This window comes from Athene noctua, chromosome 3, assembly GCF_965140245.1.
Source record: "Athene noctua chromosome 3, bAthNoc1.hap1.1, whole genome shotgun sequence".
In the NCBI taxonomy this organism is placed as follows: Eukaryota; Metazoa; Chordata; class Aves; order Strigiformes; family Strigidae; genus Athene; species Athene noctua.
Genome location: NC_134039.1, coordinates 5,179,821 through 5,197,346, shown reverse-complemented (window position 1 = coordinate 5,197,346; position 17,526 = coordinate 5,179,821). Strand labels below are relative to the sequence as shown.

The following is a 17,526-nucleotide window of genomic DNA, read 5'->3' as shown; positions in this document are numbered from 1 at the left end:
TAAAAAAAAAAATCATCTTTTCCCATGAAAGAAAAAGCAACAACTAATAAATTTAATTCAAAATAGACAAAGTATTTCCTGTACTTACACTGCCTTTAGCTGAGTGTAAATGGCTAACTATTAGAAATTGTAAAATGCTTAAAGAACGACTGGAGAGATACATTAACAGATATTAATTGACACCCAATATACCCATAATAAATGTTGCAAGAGTCTCGGATGGCATACATAGGCTTCTGCAAAGCTGTAGGCATTTTAGTAGTTTATTTAGCAATTTTCCATTTCTTTTTCCATTCACGAATTTCCCAAATTTTCCCTTTCCAAAACCAACACTTTTAATCAATGTATTTGCAGATCACCGATTCACCAGAATGAGGTGCACTTCCACATCTGTTGGGGAATTAGAATTAGGAACAACAGGTAAATGTCTACATAATGCTGACGTTGACAGCAATTTCTCTGCTGGCTTCAATGAGCATGAATGTCCTCCTATCAACAGGGAACAACACTTGGCTCCTTCTCCACACACACCAGTTTACAGCAGTACATCAACATTTAGATAGGAAGATAAACCACTCTAATGTACTTTCAAGACGATTTCTTATAGTTCATAGCAGAAAGCTCTTCCCCACATTTTATTCTTCCAACATCTCAAATCTAATGGCCGTATGGAAATACTGATTTTATTTGCTAACTTCTTACTGAAGTAAAACTTACAAACAGCTACCAAAAGATTAAAACGCTGCAGCCATTTAGTTGAACCTCGAAAACAAATCTTTCAGTATTCAATGACTTACTCAACATGAGAAAACTGAGAACTCACTCCCATCAGTTCTGTTTTGGTTTTTAAAATAAATTGGTTCCAGAAAGCTGCCAAAATATTCAGTCGATATGACTGTCTTCTAAAGCAGTTTGGCAAGTGTAAGGAAGAGAGAGAGGAGGTGGTACGTAATCTAATAAACATGCAACAGGACAATCTCTTAACCATATGGAAATTCTAGATAGTCAGATCTGAAAAGTTATATGACTCATTTTCAAAGCAATGTAATGGAAATGTTAGCAAACAAAACCCAAGACCATTCCAGCGTTAAATGAGGCTCTGTACCATTATCAACAAAGACCTTTGAACCCTGTCCAGTCATGGCAAGGAATGAAACCAGTTCCCTCCAATCTCCTTTGGGATATATTAAATTTCCTACTAATATTTCCCATACCTCCACCACCCCTCCCATGTCAAAATGTTAGTATTCTGCAGAAAACCAAAAATTATTATGAAAAGAAAGAACTGAAATCAACCATTTCAACGCAACAGCTGAAAACAGCATCTTTCAAGCCGTGCAGATGTCTGCTTACATGCCTGCACATCTCACGCTGTATGGACTTCAAAATAGTGTTGAAAGAACCAGCACTGCAAACAAAACCATCAGAAATACCGAATTCTTAGCTGAAACACGAAAAAACGGGGTTTGTGCAATACAGTCCACCTGCGTTGTTAATGAAGGAGTATTAGAACAAGGAGAAAAATCTGGAGGATGTTGTTATTCAAGCAGGCATTGAGAGTTCTCACTATCAGACCAAACATAAAACTTGGCCAAATTAATCCAAAGTGTGAATCAAGAGCTTCAAAATCATATATGCTACCTCCAGATCTTCTTACAGAAGGGAAGCACCTTGACATGACACAAAGCATCGAGACGATTCCTCAAAGAACTTAATAAACAAGTAAATAGAGCTCTTCTAACACACCTTTGCTTCAGAAAGCACAGAAATGATGTTTCGGTCAAAAAGTAATAAGAAAAATAATCTTGGATCAATGCAGACCAGACACCGTGTATGAAAACTAACAACTTCTTTAATGTGGCCAAAGGACAGAAGAAAATTAAAATGTTGCCCTGTCAGCAGCCAAACCAATGAACCTTGGGAATACGACATGGCTCCACACTGACATGTAAACTTACACATCTACAGTCATGGAGATTTACCATGGCTACAGTCAGCAGAAACTTAAGTCAGTACAACTGATGGACACAAAGAAGCTACTCAAGCTCACCCTAAAAGCTGAATTCAGCTTCTGGGCATCAGAACAGCTCTCCAGTTCATGGACTAAACTGGTTACATTTGTATTAAATAAATGGAGGTCACCTAGGTCATGTAAAACAGTGAAATTAAGATGTTTATACTTTAGTGCTGACTTCCATACAGTTGTGTTCTTGTTCCCTTAGTCCATCATCTCCCATGGTCCTAGATAGTAGCTATAGGCTATAGCTTTTCCAAATTTCCAAATATATTTCCACACCAGACAGCTTCTATAGAATCCACAGCAACTGGATTCAACCTTCCTTTTCTCTGGCGTCTAGACAGACCAAGTCAAGGTCTATCATTACTTAGCTCCTGATTAAAAATTGGAGAAGTACAATTAACTGAGATGCTAAATGATTTCACTAAAACTAAGCAACTTATTCAAAATGTGTAATGGGAAAACAGGGATTGAAAGCAATAGCATCAGCCTCATTTCCTCCCAAAATGGAGCTGAAAAAAAACCCAAAAAACACGTTGTGCTTTGATCCCAGAGGGCAACTGAGCACTACGCAGCTGTTCACTCACCCCTGCCCCACAAGCACTGGGAAGGAGAAAAATGAATCAAAAGGTTCAGGAATCGAGATAAGGACAGGAAGGGGTGGCTCACCCATTATGGTCACGGACAAAAGACAGCTTCTTGGGGAAAAAAAAGAACATACTTTTAATTCAAACATTAACAAAACCAACACTTAACAGAGTGGGACGGTAAGAAGTGTTACCATAGCTTAAAAACACCTCCCCTCACACTCCCTTCTTCCCAGGCTCAGTTTTTTTTTCCCTGATATTTCTACCTCCTCCTACCAGTGTCCCAAGGGGCAGGGAATGGGGTGTTTTCAGTCAGTCTGCCACTCCTTCCTCCAAGAGTAGGGAAGCACTCCTCCACGTTTTTCCCCTGCTCCACATGGCTCCCCTCTCACAGGAGACAGTCCACAAACTTTCTCCGTGCTGAGTTCTCCTCACAGGCCGCAGCCATTCCCGTGCTGCTCCTCATGGGTCACCCCTGCGTGTCACAGTCCTCCCGGTGCTGCACTACACCACCAGGGGCTGCTTCTTCCCACAGAGTCCCAGGGTCCTCCCCAGGCCACGGGCAGATCTCTGCTCCTCCAGTGACCTCCATGGGTGGTGGGGGGGTGGCCCTGCTGTCTCACCAGGAGATATGGGGGAGATCTCTGCTCCAGAGTTCCTCCCCCCCTTCCTCCTCCTTCCTTTCACTGACCTGTGTTCAGAGAGGTGTCCTCCTCGGACTTCATCCTCACAAGTCCCAACCTCCTCTCAGGTTCCCTTTTTAAATATATCATCACAGAGGCACAGCCACTGCTTCTAATTAGCCTGGCCGTGGTGCGAAGGTAGGTCCAACTTGGAGCTGGGAGAGCTTTTGAAAAGCTTCTCACAAAAATCACTGCTGTAGCCCCCTCCCCTGCTACCAAAAAGCCCACCACATAAACCCAGAACACTCCACCTTATCCACAGTTTACACTCCCGTGAATCTGGTTTCACCAAACACATGTAAAAATAATTATTCTGAATCCTCATAGCTTGAATCAGAAATGCCTGTTCAGACTGCACTTCCAACCCATTCCCAGATGGAAATTCTATCTTAATTGCACTGATAAAGCATCTCTCACCCTGTTTGTCTTTTTTTTTTTTCTTTAAACACATTTTTTTTTTCTTGACTTAGAACAATCCACAACAGATATAGATTCATGAGGCTCCATCTGAGCCAAAACATTCCTCCCTTGGTGAACATCTGCTTGGTTTATCCATCTGCTCCATTACATGAGCTCCTTTTGATATCCAGAGATATATTCCTGCCAAAATGAAACACTGACACAGCATGTGGAGACCCAGATCCTGTTCCTACTACTCACTATAAGCAACAGATATATTCATAACCTTAGAAAAGCAGAGAGAACACCAGAATCTGTTGACATGCAAGCTCTGTGCTAAATTTCAAGATCCTCCTTACAGGCACACAACCTGACACCTATAAAAGTGCAAGAAAATTGATAGTTTGTAAATCTCTAAGTCAGGAGACAAAAAACCACAAAAACAAACAAATAAATAAAATTAGGCACTTCAACATTCCAGTACGCACTGAATTGCAAACTGATATCACTCTTAAAAACATATTTTTATTAAGTTGCATAGCAATGTGTTTCTACTGCTAAGCATCTCAAGAAGAAACAAAGCAAAACTGACGTACAAATAATTATTTCTTTCATTTAAGCATCTTGCTTATCAGTTGCAAGGACCATTCTAAAATCTAAAATACCTGGTTACTTTCTTAAATAAAAAGTGTATCAATTTACCCCAACTAAGATCTCTGAAGTCAATAACACCACATTCACAGTTAGATTTGGCCATTTTTGATCAGTTTTAATATTAATATGAATGCTCAATAAAGGAAATTATTTAAGAACAGCATTAACTGTCACATTTTTTTTCCTCAAAAAAGTTAGCTTATGAATGCAAAGTGCAAAACCCCCTGAAAAGTGTCTTACAATAACAAACCAAGAACATACAATGAGTTTTCTGGCCAGCCATAATAACTAGCAGAGTCAACCTCTTTGAATCTCTCCGGGAACCAGGCAGATTAGTGACAAGGCGCTAGAACTTTCCATAATTTATTTTAGAGTTCTTAAAAACTTAAATTTTTGTTTTCAGTTCAGAACCATATTTAAGTCTGAAGCTTAAACATACAACTTAGTAGTTCATAGACAGATCTAATTTTTCCAAAGAGTGACTTTTTATTTCCAAAGTATTCTGTTGATTTTGTTGGGGTTTTTTTAAAAATAAATTTTCCTCTTTTTCAACTTTACGAATACATTTATTAAATCCAAGCTAAGAAAACACTGATGTTGCAAGTAGTTCCCTCATCTCTCTCCAAAGCCCAGACATTGAGCATACAGTAGTGATTCTTTCTAGTACTTCCTCATGTTTAGGCTGGAAAGAAGAAAGGAAATCCATCACATATATAATGACACTAAGTTTCATTCTTTCTACCTCAGTTAAACAATCAGAAGGAACAGACTCAATACAACAGGCAGTTTTTTGGACTTTGCTAACAGTAGTAGCAAAGACATCTAAGTAGCAGGACTGCACAAATGCATATTATTTTTCTGTCACTACTTGCTCATTCCTCCATATTCACAATGCATACTTTCTCACAGAAGTAAGGTCTTCAGACCAGCCCTACTTTCTATTTCCATGTTTATACAGCACTTGGTATGATGGGTTCTAATTCAAACTTGACACCATGAGAGATAAAAAATAAATAAATTTGTTCTCACTTTTACCATTTAGAATAAAAACAACGTCTTCCTATTAGGTGACACTTCTAGAGAAGCCTAACAGAAAAAGGTGCATGTTCTCTGGTATTCGTTCTGGTGGAAGGGGAAAGAATGGTATAATATTTCTGCTGTGCAAATTCTTATTTTTCTCCCTTTCTGAACCAGCAACAACAATTAATAAACATTTTCTGATTTGAAGTACTGCGTAAAAAAGGCTACTTGCACATACCAGTAAACATTTTATCTTCCTGTATGTCTACTGAAAAAGGGAAAGCAACATTCATAACGTTCAGTAAGAAGCCCAAGTCAAATTTTAGGAGCAAAATTGCTCACTGTAATCAACACTAGGGCCTTAGAAATCATGTCCAATTTTTTCCTGCATGCTGAGAAACACTGCAACACATTTCAGTGTTTTGCTTTATAACTTTTTATATCTTATAAACATCAGATATGAAGGAAAGTCATGAAATGAGTAACGTACTCCTCCATAAAGTTCACCAAGTCTTCGGTGTCTATAATGTTATCATATGCAAATTTTAGCAAATTTATCTCAATGGCACCATAATACATTTCCATTTCTGACATTTCTCAGCAAACCTTATTGAATGACACTAAAAAAAGTTTCTAGGGTAAGACAAGAACAACTTTTATATAAATAACATTGGGTAGAAAATTCAGTTATTTCTCTTACTAAAAACAATAACTTACAAGTCAATGCCTAACAAGCGTTTTGATCAACCCTATTAAAATCTTGCCTCTTGCAATAAGTTAATTCACAGCAATATTTGCATTAAAAAGTCACGTAAAGATTTTACAGCAGTAAAATGTTCTGTATGCAAAGGGTTTTCTTTTAACTTTGAAATACTTAAAATACCTTGGCATGACCTACCCTAAGACTTCTGTGTCACAAATCCTAGAAAAAACTTTCACGTTACTTCCAAATCATTTCAATTCGGCACACCTTATTAGATTTAAATTAGACTTCATGAGACAGACACCACACGTTTATATTGGACTTAATTAAACACATTCAAATATGCTAATGAATTCAAGGACTATTTTTGAGTGACAGTCAAAATGACAAGATGAATAATAAAGTTATTTGCAAAAATCTAGTTGCCTTACTATTTGTTTTCCTTTATTTCAATGAGGAATTGTCCTGGTTTCAGCTGGGATAGAGTTAATTTTCTTCCTAGTAGCTGGTACAGTGCTGTGTTTTGGATTTAGGATGAGAATAATCTTGATGACACACTGATGGTTTAGTTGTTGCTGAGAATCTTATACTAAGTCAAGGAGTTTTCAGCTTCTCAAACTGCCCTGTCAGTGAGGAGGCTGGGGGTGCACAAGAAGCTGGGAGGGGACACAACCAGGATGGATCACCTGACGTGGCCAAGGGGACACCCCAGACCATATGACATCAAACTGGGGGGAGTTGGCTGGGGGGTGACAGTCTGCAGCTCAGGGACTGGCTGGGCTTGGGTCAGAGGGTGGTGAGCAATTGCATTGTGCATCACTTGTTTTATATCTTCTTTTATCATTATTGTCATCTTCCCTTCCCTTTCTCTCCTATTAAATTGTCTTTATCTCAACCCACAAGTTTTACCTTTTTTTCCGATTTTCTCCCCATCCCACTGCAGGGGAGTGAGTGAACAGCTGCGTGGTGTTGAGCTGCCTGCCAGGTTAAACAACAGCTAAATTATTCTGTAAGGAATGAAACCCAGTAGTGCTGGAAATAAATAAAAACATCTGAACAAGATTTATGGAGAGCTCACACTGAGACAGATCCCGGTCTTATTTTAAAAAACTGCAATTAGTCTGCAGGTCTTATTCAGCATCATAATATAACAGGCAGAAATCTTTAGCTCCTGAGCAAAGAATAAAATGTGGGTTGTTTTTTTTTTCTCTTAATGCTGCTAAAGTGATGTTTCTTTTTGTGAAAGCAGTGAAATCTAGACTAAATTCCCACAACAAAACGAACTGCCAATCAGTAACACCTCCTTAATCTTTTAGTTCTACTGATAAAGTATATTTATCCATTATCATTGAGATTTTATTCATTTCTTAAAATCCAAACAGGCAAGAGGCATTTCTATAAATTAATAAAAGTAGCTCCATAATGTTTCAGCTTCTGCTTGAGATAAAGGATATGGAATATATGTTCTAACTTTAAAAACTGCTTAACTAAAAAAAAAAAAAAAAATCATACCTCTCCCTCGTCCAAAGCAACCGTAAGACTTTATTACAGTCAAAGAAATTTCCTGGAGGAAGGAACACGTTCAAGCCCTATTTTTAAGTTTACTTTTTGCAGGTATTCCCATCGTTTGCAACAGACCTTCCATACTCAAAAGTAAGAACAACCTTTCAGCGAAGTTTCGTTTCTTCCTCCTATGAGATGGCAATCAGCCTTTGAACTGAATGAACTGTACTTCTCTTTTATTCCTCAAAGAAGTTTAACTTTGAGAAGCGCAGCTTCCCAAAATTATTATTCAGGAACATTCTTATGCTACATTTTCACTGCTGCCTGCCCTTTTACTGGGTATAGTATATATTTCTGTGTACTAATATTGACAGTGAATACAGAAGGACAGTAACACATTATTAAGAATTTGTATAGCGATTTTATCAATACCTGTAGGAAAAGCTGCCCAAGCAATAGCAGGGGATGTAGTCTGCTTTTCACCATTTCCAAACTCATAACTCTCTGCTGCCTAGAAACATGAAAAAAATCAGTTACATATCTTACAAAATTATATAGTTTCCTGTAAAAATAGTTGAAAATAATTAAATTTCGAAATGAAGTTATCCAAATAACATACCTCAAATCCTCCAAAGTCATCGTCATCCATCTTTCAACTGGTCCTAGAATACAGCAGAAATCTCGATTTAAAAAACAAAAGCACTAAATTGTTCTATCCCCTTTACTGATAAAATAGTGATTAAAACTTTGTACAACCAAAGGGTATGGTGTTAGTTTTAAAGGACAGACTCGGGTAGAACAATTCACTGTGGTCAAACCCTAAAAGCCCAGAAGTATGAAGTAATACATCGCTCTACACTGCAGGAAAATGGGTATATTTTATTGGCCAGACTCATAAGAGAAAGGTGCTGTTTTTATGATCAACTAGGAGTCAAAAGACAAAATGACTCATGTATTTGTACTTCAGTTACACGACAGGTGAGTAGAGACCTTCACTTGGATACAACTGCTACCTAACTCATCTATGTGCTCTATAACCTCATCACCTCTTCATTTAGAAATGAGTATTCAGTCTTTCATCCATCTTCATTTCATCTCCACAGATTGCCTGAAGTCTTCCTAATTTGCAAGTTCATCTAAAGATCAAGGGACCTAAGTAAGAACTTTTTCACACAGAGGATGCAAGAACCAGAACTGCAAGATCTCTCTTAAAATGAACTTTTATTGATAAAGATAAATAAAAAAATGAGTATTCAATGATGGAATTTGAGTATCTTTAAGGGAAAAGATAAGCACTGCCCATCAAAACTGTCAAACATCTTTTGAAAGCAAGAATGTAGAAAAATCTTTCCAAGATAGAAAAACAGGAAGATGGTACTTTAAAGGCTTTATCTACTGCTCTCAAGTATAGCAGTCAAGTCCCCAGTACCTCAACAAATGGTACTGAAAACAGAAAATAACTCAGTCTGGGTATATATTTAACAAAAAAAAAAAAAAAAAACACCAAAAACCACAACAAAAAAACTAGGATTTCTGACCATCAGATTCCAAAATGAAGAATTTCATTAGTGAAGAGGCAATGAAGATGTCCCAATTTAATGCAAACACGATCTACCACCTACTTTGTAGTTTTGTGTTTATGATTTAAAATATAAAAATATTTTCCATTGTTAAATTGCTTTTCCAAATCAGCACTGTGATTAAATCCAAAAAGATTTCCTGCTTTTCCCATCTCTTCTTAGCTGTCTGGCAACATCAGCACAAACTACAACTCAGAAAAAGACTGTGGTGAATTTCTGGAAATTTTTCTGCTACCACAGAGGTCCTTCCCTAGGTTTCATGGAGGGGCTGATTTAGATTTTACAAACTGATCAGCATTTTTGAGTTGTAGCCCTAAATTCTGTGGCATTTTGATATATTTATAGTTAAACTGCAGTTCCCTTTACAAAAACGCAGGATAAGTTACTCGGCTAATGAAAGTAACTCAAGATATACATGGCTGTTCAAAGAAGGGTATTATATGTTTTTTTTTTAAATAAATCATTCTGATACATGAATGAAGGATGATCCGAAAAACCTTTAGGGTCTTTATAGAATGTCAAAACATTTGTAAAGTTAATTGACTTCAGTTAAAAGAGACTATAGACTGGAGAAACTTTTATTACTGTGAAAGCACATGCCCAGAAACAGAAGAATTCAAAGGGTTTGGAGGAAATCTCCAAATTAAAATATCAGAATGTCCGAAGGGGACAGTTTCAGTTTATATCCACTGCTGAAAATCAGTGGATATACTGAGCTTCAGCAAGGGATACTACCAAGAAATACTTCAATTCAGACACACATCTTCCAAAGTTTAACAGATTAATTTCCAAGTTCTAATTGATGAATTTAGTTTAAATCACCACTATCACAGTTTATACAGATTTGATTAAATTAAAGAAGAGTAGCATCCAATATTCCCATGTGGTGTAAGAACTAAGGATCTTTGTAGGGGCTTTGCTGGGTTTGTGTTGGTTGGGTTTTGTGCTGTTTGGGGGGTTTTTTAAGAGAGAAAGAAGGTAGTTGGGTATTTTTCTCACCCATTTTAACTTTAATCAGTCAAACACTCATTCCATTAACGGTCAGAGCTTTAATATATAACTCAAAAAAATACTGACGCACACACAAATGGTAGCAATGGAAGTTGTACAGGTAGAACGCCACTGCTGAAGCAAACAGCGACGTGCAAACTGAGAATGTCGACGCATTCACGGTACCTACTATTAAACGTCACCCAGAAGATCGGTGATTTATATAGGTACTGCAACATGCAGCATTCCAGCGGCAATCGGAGCCATCAGCTGGAGGAATTGAGGCTTTAGAAAGGCAAAGAGGTATTTTATCTTTACATTGTGTGTCACATCAACAGGTCCTACGGGCTGGACCCAAAGTTACTTCAAATGCCCACAACAGATTTCCTCCCTGAAGAGTAAGAGACTATTCTCATCATCAAGGAGCTGGTTATGTCTCAACTGGAGAAAGTACAATCCCTGTTCAGCACTGTGTTTTAAAAACACAAACCAGAACAAGTTCAGAGGAGTGTAACAGGAATTAAAGCAATTTTGGAAAAGCACACTAAGGCTTTTTAAAAAATAAAAGACAAACAAAATTATCTATAAAATACAAAAAATTATGTTCTAAGAAGTGATTAACTACTTTCATTTATCCTCAAATGCAGCACTGACATAAGGCAGTAAAGGACAGAAGTCTCTGTAGGCAAAACCTGTGCTGAATACTAGTGAGGATTTCCAGGAAGGCAACATAAACCCCTACAAGAAAATTCCTAAGAACCTATGTATACATAGAACAGAAGTAACTTTTGGTAAAGGATGAAGGGCAGAACAAAAAAAAAAAAAAAAGCGAAGAGCAACCTGTTATTGAATCCACCATCTTTGTTATTACATTTCATATACACTTTTCATCAGCCTGGTAATGATCACAAGACTATTTTGACCTAAGATTACCTTACTCCGCAAGTTAACACAGACGTTTCATGGCTGTAACTGCATGATTAATCTATGAATTATTCCACACATCATTTAAATGGAATAAAAGAGAAACAGACTCCAAACAAGTCTCAGTAGTATCAACAGTGTTTTCATGCCTAACTGCTAATCCTCCAATTTCCAGTTCTTCAGAGATCCCACAGGAATTCTAGGCTAAGTGATTCTCAACCAGCTAGGAAGGACTGTTTGCTATTTGTCTATGAAAAAATATATATTCATACAAGCATACAAGTACATGCACCTCTGTTTTCAAAGACAAACCTTTTAGTCCATCAAAAAAAAAAAAAAAAAAAAAACCGATTTGTTTACATGCTTTGTTTGCTGTAGGAAAAAAAAAAAAAAAAATCAAACGAAAGGGGCAAACTTAGCATGTATCATGAGCAAGCGGAGATCAAAATAGGATAGAAAGCATGGATTCATTCCTAGAGGGATGCTGACGTGGGGCACTTCAAAAACTCAAAGGCTGAGGTGTTCTTTAAGAGAGTGTTAGTGCAAGAGCTCTTATGAGGAGATATCTTTCCAAAAAGATGTTTCTTCTTGCACAAAAAAGAAAAGCATGCTTTCTGCAAGGAGAAGAGAACAGGGCCTCACCAATGTTTTAAGAACTGTTTAGAAAAAAAATTAATCAAGCCTATTTTTAGCTAGGAGTCTTTTATAGCCCTCAAAAGTACACATGCATCTTGCTCTAAAAAAAACTCTGAATAATTCATTATAAACCTAACTGATAACAACGTTGAAAATATGACTAAATACACAATTTCCCAATTCTGCCCTTTATTCTGGTGATGGAAATGTATTTCTGATATAAATAAACAGCAGAACTAGCCTAATCCCTCACACAGAACTGCAATAATTTTGGAAGCAGCATTTTTTAATCAATCTATTCCAAGATGGGTAATCGGACTTTTCTTTCCTCACAGACTAGAAACATTATTTGTGGCACCGGAATAGGAAAGAATACATTAAGTGCTGACAATCTGCAGAAGGATTTAAAAAAATAACACACACACAAAAAAAAGAAACAACCCACACAGTCTTACCATGACTAAATGTGGTCTCCTAAAATATGCCTGATACTGGAATTAAGTAACTGTAAAATTGGGCAACAAGAAGTCAACCTCAAAATTACAGATTCATAGAAATTATGGTTGGAAAAGACACAGTAGGTCATCCAGCCCAGGCCATTTCCAAAACATTACAGTTCTCGAGACGGTCGTGTCCTAAAAGGCTTAAGAAGTTCTCCAGTCACACTGCTGCAAAAAGTAGGAAACTTTTCATGGATCACAAGTATGTTAACCACTGCCACTTTCAGTAGATTTTATCGAGACGTTTGTGTTCAGCAAATCATACGATAATTTAGGCCAGAATTCAGACCAGCAGGTCATATAATCCAAGCTCCTGCTCGAAGCAGGGTCAACACTGCATTCAGGTCAGGTTGCTTAAGACTTCCTTCTCTACGACGGATAACAACATATGTTGAATATATTCAGACACACACGCAGACAGCTGTGCACATCCGAGATGCTCACAAGCCTTCCGACATAAAACACAGCCACCAAAGCCTGACCGTCAGCTTAACGCAGGTCATGAGAACTCTTACCTAACAGCCAAAATCATGGGTTTATATACAGGAAGATCAGGAGCCATTCACAAGGAATAAGACAGAAAGATGTAAGCTGGGAAAAAAAAAAGCCCATCTTCCCCACTCTAACTGTTAGGAGGAAAAGGAATGTTGTAAACCCACCAGAAATCCCGGTACTCTTCATATCCAAAAGGCAAAAGTGGTAGAGAGACCAATCAAGGAATTAAGAAGGATTCTTCATTCACTTAAAGATCTACCCCTGGTTAATCAGAATTCCAGTGAATCAAATCCTGATCTATATTACTTGATAAATCAAATATAAATTTGCCTCAGTAATAAAGACAATTAATTCTGCCAGGTCCATTCAACTAGATGATAAATTAGCTGGCCTGTAATTCTGAGCAAGTAGTTAACTGACTTGCTGAATTTTGTACATTTTAAAGGAACAACTTACAGAGCATATTGCTGTTTGTTTTGTCAGAACAGTATGTGTGGAGCTGGCTGAGGGTGGGGCTGCTGCATTTGGATTTCTGGCAAACACTGGCGGTGGTTAACCCCTACCTATGACAACGTATCGGTTTTACTTGCTTACTAAATGACTCATTCAATGTGTTCAATCTAGGACAGGCTTATTAGCTGTTTCTTTACCGGACATAACATAGACTGCATTATTGGAAGAATAAATCTTTGGCCGAAACTGCAGGCTCCAAAAAGCCTATCCAGAATAAGTAGAAGATTAATAAAAAAAAAATAAAACAAAAAAACAACAAAAAAAACCCCAAACCAAAAAAAAAAACACAATAAAATAAAATCAAAAAGTAGCCATTTAGAAATCATATATCCTGGCAATGCCTTTGTGATAAAGAGCAGAACAGATGATACATTTCTTTATCACAAACTTCTAACCAGCTCACATGCACTTTTCCTCATGGCTCTTCTGTCAAAATTCCAAGCACCCCTTAGCAATTTTAAAACAGGAACCAACTTTTTTCTTTTTACCCACCTGATACAGACTTTCCTCCTGATCTATACCAATTCCAGCTGCAGGATAAGCACGTGGCATCTTAACAACTTACAGGAGCTATGTCATTAATTTGAAATTTTTGATTATAGAACACACATATCCCAAAGGATACAATAGCCCAAGAAAGACCAGAATACCAATGTACAGCATAAGAGAAACATTAAAGCATCTGTAAAATTTTCTAAAAAAAACCCCCAAAAAATTATATTTCTCATTTCACTCCTGCTTGAGATCTCAGCACTAAAAGTATCATGTTTAATAATAACTTTGACCATAAACAGAGGAATCCTTTTCCTTTATTATAGCCAAGAATTCAGTGGCATAAAAAACAATATAAACATTACTGAAGACCACTGTCAAAACAAAAATTAAACAATATCTGCTGGCAGAATTATTTTTTTTTTTTGAGATTGAGGAATTCTAACTTTCCTTCCTAACAGTAAAGCTAAACCCTTCTAGTATATCTGTCAAGTATCAATTTCTAGAATTGGTAGCTGTAATGAGATACTGAAATGCAGGTGATTTTTCATTTTTTTTCTTCAAAAAGAATGAAACAACATGATGCAGTAATTCTCAATCCTTCAAATCAACAGAGAATTCAACCCTTTTAGTGTTTTATTTTTGTAACTTCCAATTCTGTAATTTGCCTCATAGCAATATCTTGTTTGCAATGAAAAGCTTCTGCAAACTTTTTTTTTTTTTCCTTATTAAAGCAGCTGACTCTACAGTAAAATTGAATAGATGAATGGAAAAATTTCCTACAAAGATAGCATGATCCATGTGGTTAACATTCACTTAGTGGTTTGCTATTTAATGAATAGATTTCACAGTCTTGTTGCAGAAAAAATGAATATTCTATATTGGTTTTAATGGGAAAGCTCTTAACAGCTCCTAAATTCTGCATTAAATTTTCAGTATTTACCATTTGTATCTAACAAGGAAAGTATACAACTGAGCAGGGGCTAACATCACAAGACTATAAGGACATGAGAGGGAAATTAGGACTGTCTGAATTTTGAAAATTAGACTGCATTAGTAATTACAATAAACACAATTTTTTAAAAAATATCTTGGAAGTAACAAAACTAACACAAGACTTCCATAAGAAATCATGGGTTTATTCCAAAAATATAATAAATTGGTTATATAAGAAGAAATTAGGTGAATTATTTCTTCAGCGATGAAATTCTTGAACTTGAAATTCTTCAACTATTAAGAAATACGCTACTTTGAGTGCTCATTAATGAATCTTGGATAAGCTATAATTTTTAATGAGATATCTATAAGACTTCTGGATAGAACCGAAGGTAAGCATTAGGAAGACCGTTTAAGATGAAATAGAAATAGAAGTTTATTTCAGAGAATGAAATCCTAAATAAACTGGGAAATTCAATTAAGCTTTCTACTTTTAGAAAGGTAGAGGCTTTTATTGTTCTCAATTTTTGGTTTGGGTTGTTTTGGAGTTTTAAGTAATTTTTAACCACAATGCAAGGCAGACACAGATTCAAACTTCTAAGAAAAAGGAGAAAATTAACTACTTTGGAAAGTATCATTTAATATTAGTCAAACCAATGAACTGTTGCCAAATGCATACAGCATCCCCATCTCTATATAAAGAGGTGCAAACTTTGATGTCATGCTATATTAAAAAAAAAAAAAGGCTTTCTTTTCATAAGTAGAGCATCTAAATCCCTGTAGATATACAAACTTATGTCTGCTTGTGCATGCCAGTTGTTAAAGAAATAGATGAGGGGACTGAGCACCTGTAACATCTAAGCAGCAAGGCTGAGACAAACAACTATTTCCCTTCTTCAACTACCTTTTTACTTTTCAATCGAACAGACAATACGACCCATACAAAGTTGTTCAAGGGCTGAATGCCATACCCCTACCACGAGATAGTGAAAATCAAGCATCATCAAAACGCCAATGTCCTCCACCGTCTTACAGTGTGTATTTAGTCATCCAATGGGACACGTAGGAAATCACCACCCCCACCAGCTCCATAATGAAAGGCACAACAGTTTGGCCATTAGCACCTGGATTTCAACACACAAGAGAAGCATGTCCTATCACATATTAAAGGAAGAGACTTCGAGATTATGGGGAAAATAAAAAAAAAGCTGACAACACAGAACACAGAGCAATTTTCTCCTGGGAAGTAAGGTTGATTCATTTCAATCCCAGTACCTACTTAATAAACAGTTACTAAATAAAATACCTTTTTAATAAAAAAATAATAATTTTAAAAAAAACAACCAACCCAAAGCAAGCAGATGCAAATCACCACCTGTTCTAGAATCATAGAATCATTCAGGTTGGAAAAAACCCTTTGGTTGATCAAGTCCAACCCTCAGCCCGACTCTACAAAGTTCTCTCTGACTCCACATCCCCCAACAGCTCATCCCAACGGCCCTTAAACACCCCCAGGGATGGGGACTGCCCCCCCTCCCTGTGCAGCACACTTGTGACCGGCCACAACTACTACAGTAGTAGTTGCTCCTATTGCAATTGATTCAACTGAAATCTATGGGTTGTTTAGTCTGGAGAAGAGGAGGCTGAGGGGAGACCACATGACCCTCATTCATTTATCCTGAAGTCTTCAGAAATTCCAATACTTAGAGATGAGAACAGCACGTTAAGGAATGTGACAATAAAAGTCAAAGATTGATTTACACAAATTAGAATATGAAAAATAAAAGTCAATAGCTAACATTTTTCTATCAATTCCTACAGTGAATTTAAGAATTAAAAAACACAAAAACCCCACAAACAAACAAAACCGCAAACCAAACCACAAACAAACCACAACCCATCCCCCAAAAAACAACCAGTAATACAATTTTTTTTACCACCTAGTTCTTTTCTCAGGAGACACCCCAGGATCAAAAGATTCAGATTCTGTAAGCACAGAAGAGTCTATATCCTATGATATGGTATTTCATACCCAGCTTCACGAGTAATTCTGAAATAACACTACTTACACGTAACAGCGCTGAATAGAATAAAACAGTAGCAGCAAAAACTCGCATTTGTATCAGTTTAACATAACAAGAACATCTTATGCAATCTGCAAGACTTGTCTTCCCCACTTTTATTTAAATAAGCATTTTTAGAAGAAAAATGAAGCACAGCATATTATTACACAACAATAAATATACTTTTTGTATAGATCATAAGGGTGACAAAATTTAACAACTTCATAAAATCACAAACAAAACTTCTTTAGCTAGACATAGTCCTTATTACAGAAATTAAAATAAAAATATTCTCTACAAATCATATTCTCATCTGAAAGATACTAAATTCATATGGTCAAAAATCTCTGAAATTCTACAAAAATAGGGATTAAGATAATCTGCAAAACCAATTCCACAAATAAATTTTTGTTTTAGAACTTGTGGGTCCTCTTCTTCAGCATCAACACTTGGCTTCTTTTAAACAGTGCTTAAAGCAGGAAAAAGTGCAAATGCCAAGTCCATTTCATTTCCCTAGATCAGACACAGCTTCACGAAAAAGAAAGTGAGAGTTCCATCACTACCCACAAGAAAAGGGGCTCTGATACCTCCTACAAATAAGGCAGTACTTGGTTTCAAATTCACCGAAAACACAGGAGAGAAAAAAAAAAAACAAAACACCACAGCCTTGTGTGGAAAACACATTCAAGAACTGGCAATTCCTCAGATATGCTCTAGAAAAAAACCTGACATCAGAAAAATACCTACACCGTGTTCTGTGAAATCAGATCTCTGAAAAACTATTAAGAAATGTATTTGTAAAAGGTACGGTGCACTGAAGTAATTTAGAAT

At 36.7% G+C, this 17,526-nt stretch overlaps 1 protein-coding gene across 7 annotated transcripts in view; it reads right to left on the bottom strand.

The window, feature by feature from the left end:
- Positions 1–17,526, bottom strand: part of CCDC91 (coiled-coil domain containing 91) — a 150,511-nt gene that overhangs the window by 117,166 nt on the left and 15,819 nt on the right. For all 7 annotated transcript variants that reach the window (XM_074901206.1, XM_074901211.1, XM_074901204.1 and 4 more), the window contains 2 exons: positions 8,186–8,228; positions 7,999–8,077 (listed from right to left, as the gene is read on the bottom strand). In XM_074901206.1, coding sequence (XP_074757307.1) covers positions 7,999–8,077; positions 8,186–8,215 — 109 coding nt within the window. In that variant the 5' untranslated portion in view covers positions 8,216–8,228. The remainder of the gene's footprint in view (positions 1–7,998; positions 8,078–8,185; positions 8,229–17,526) is intronic.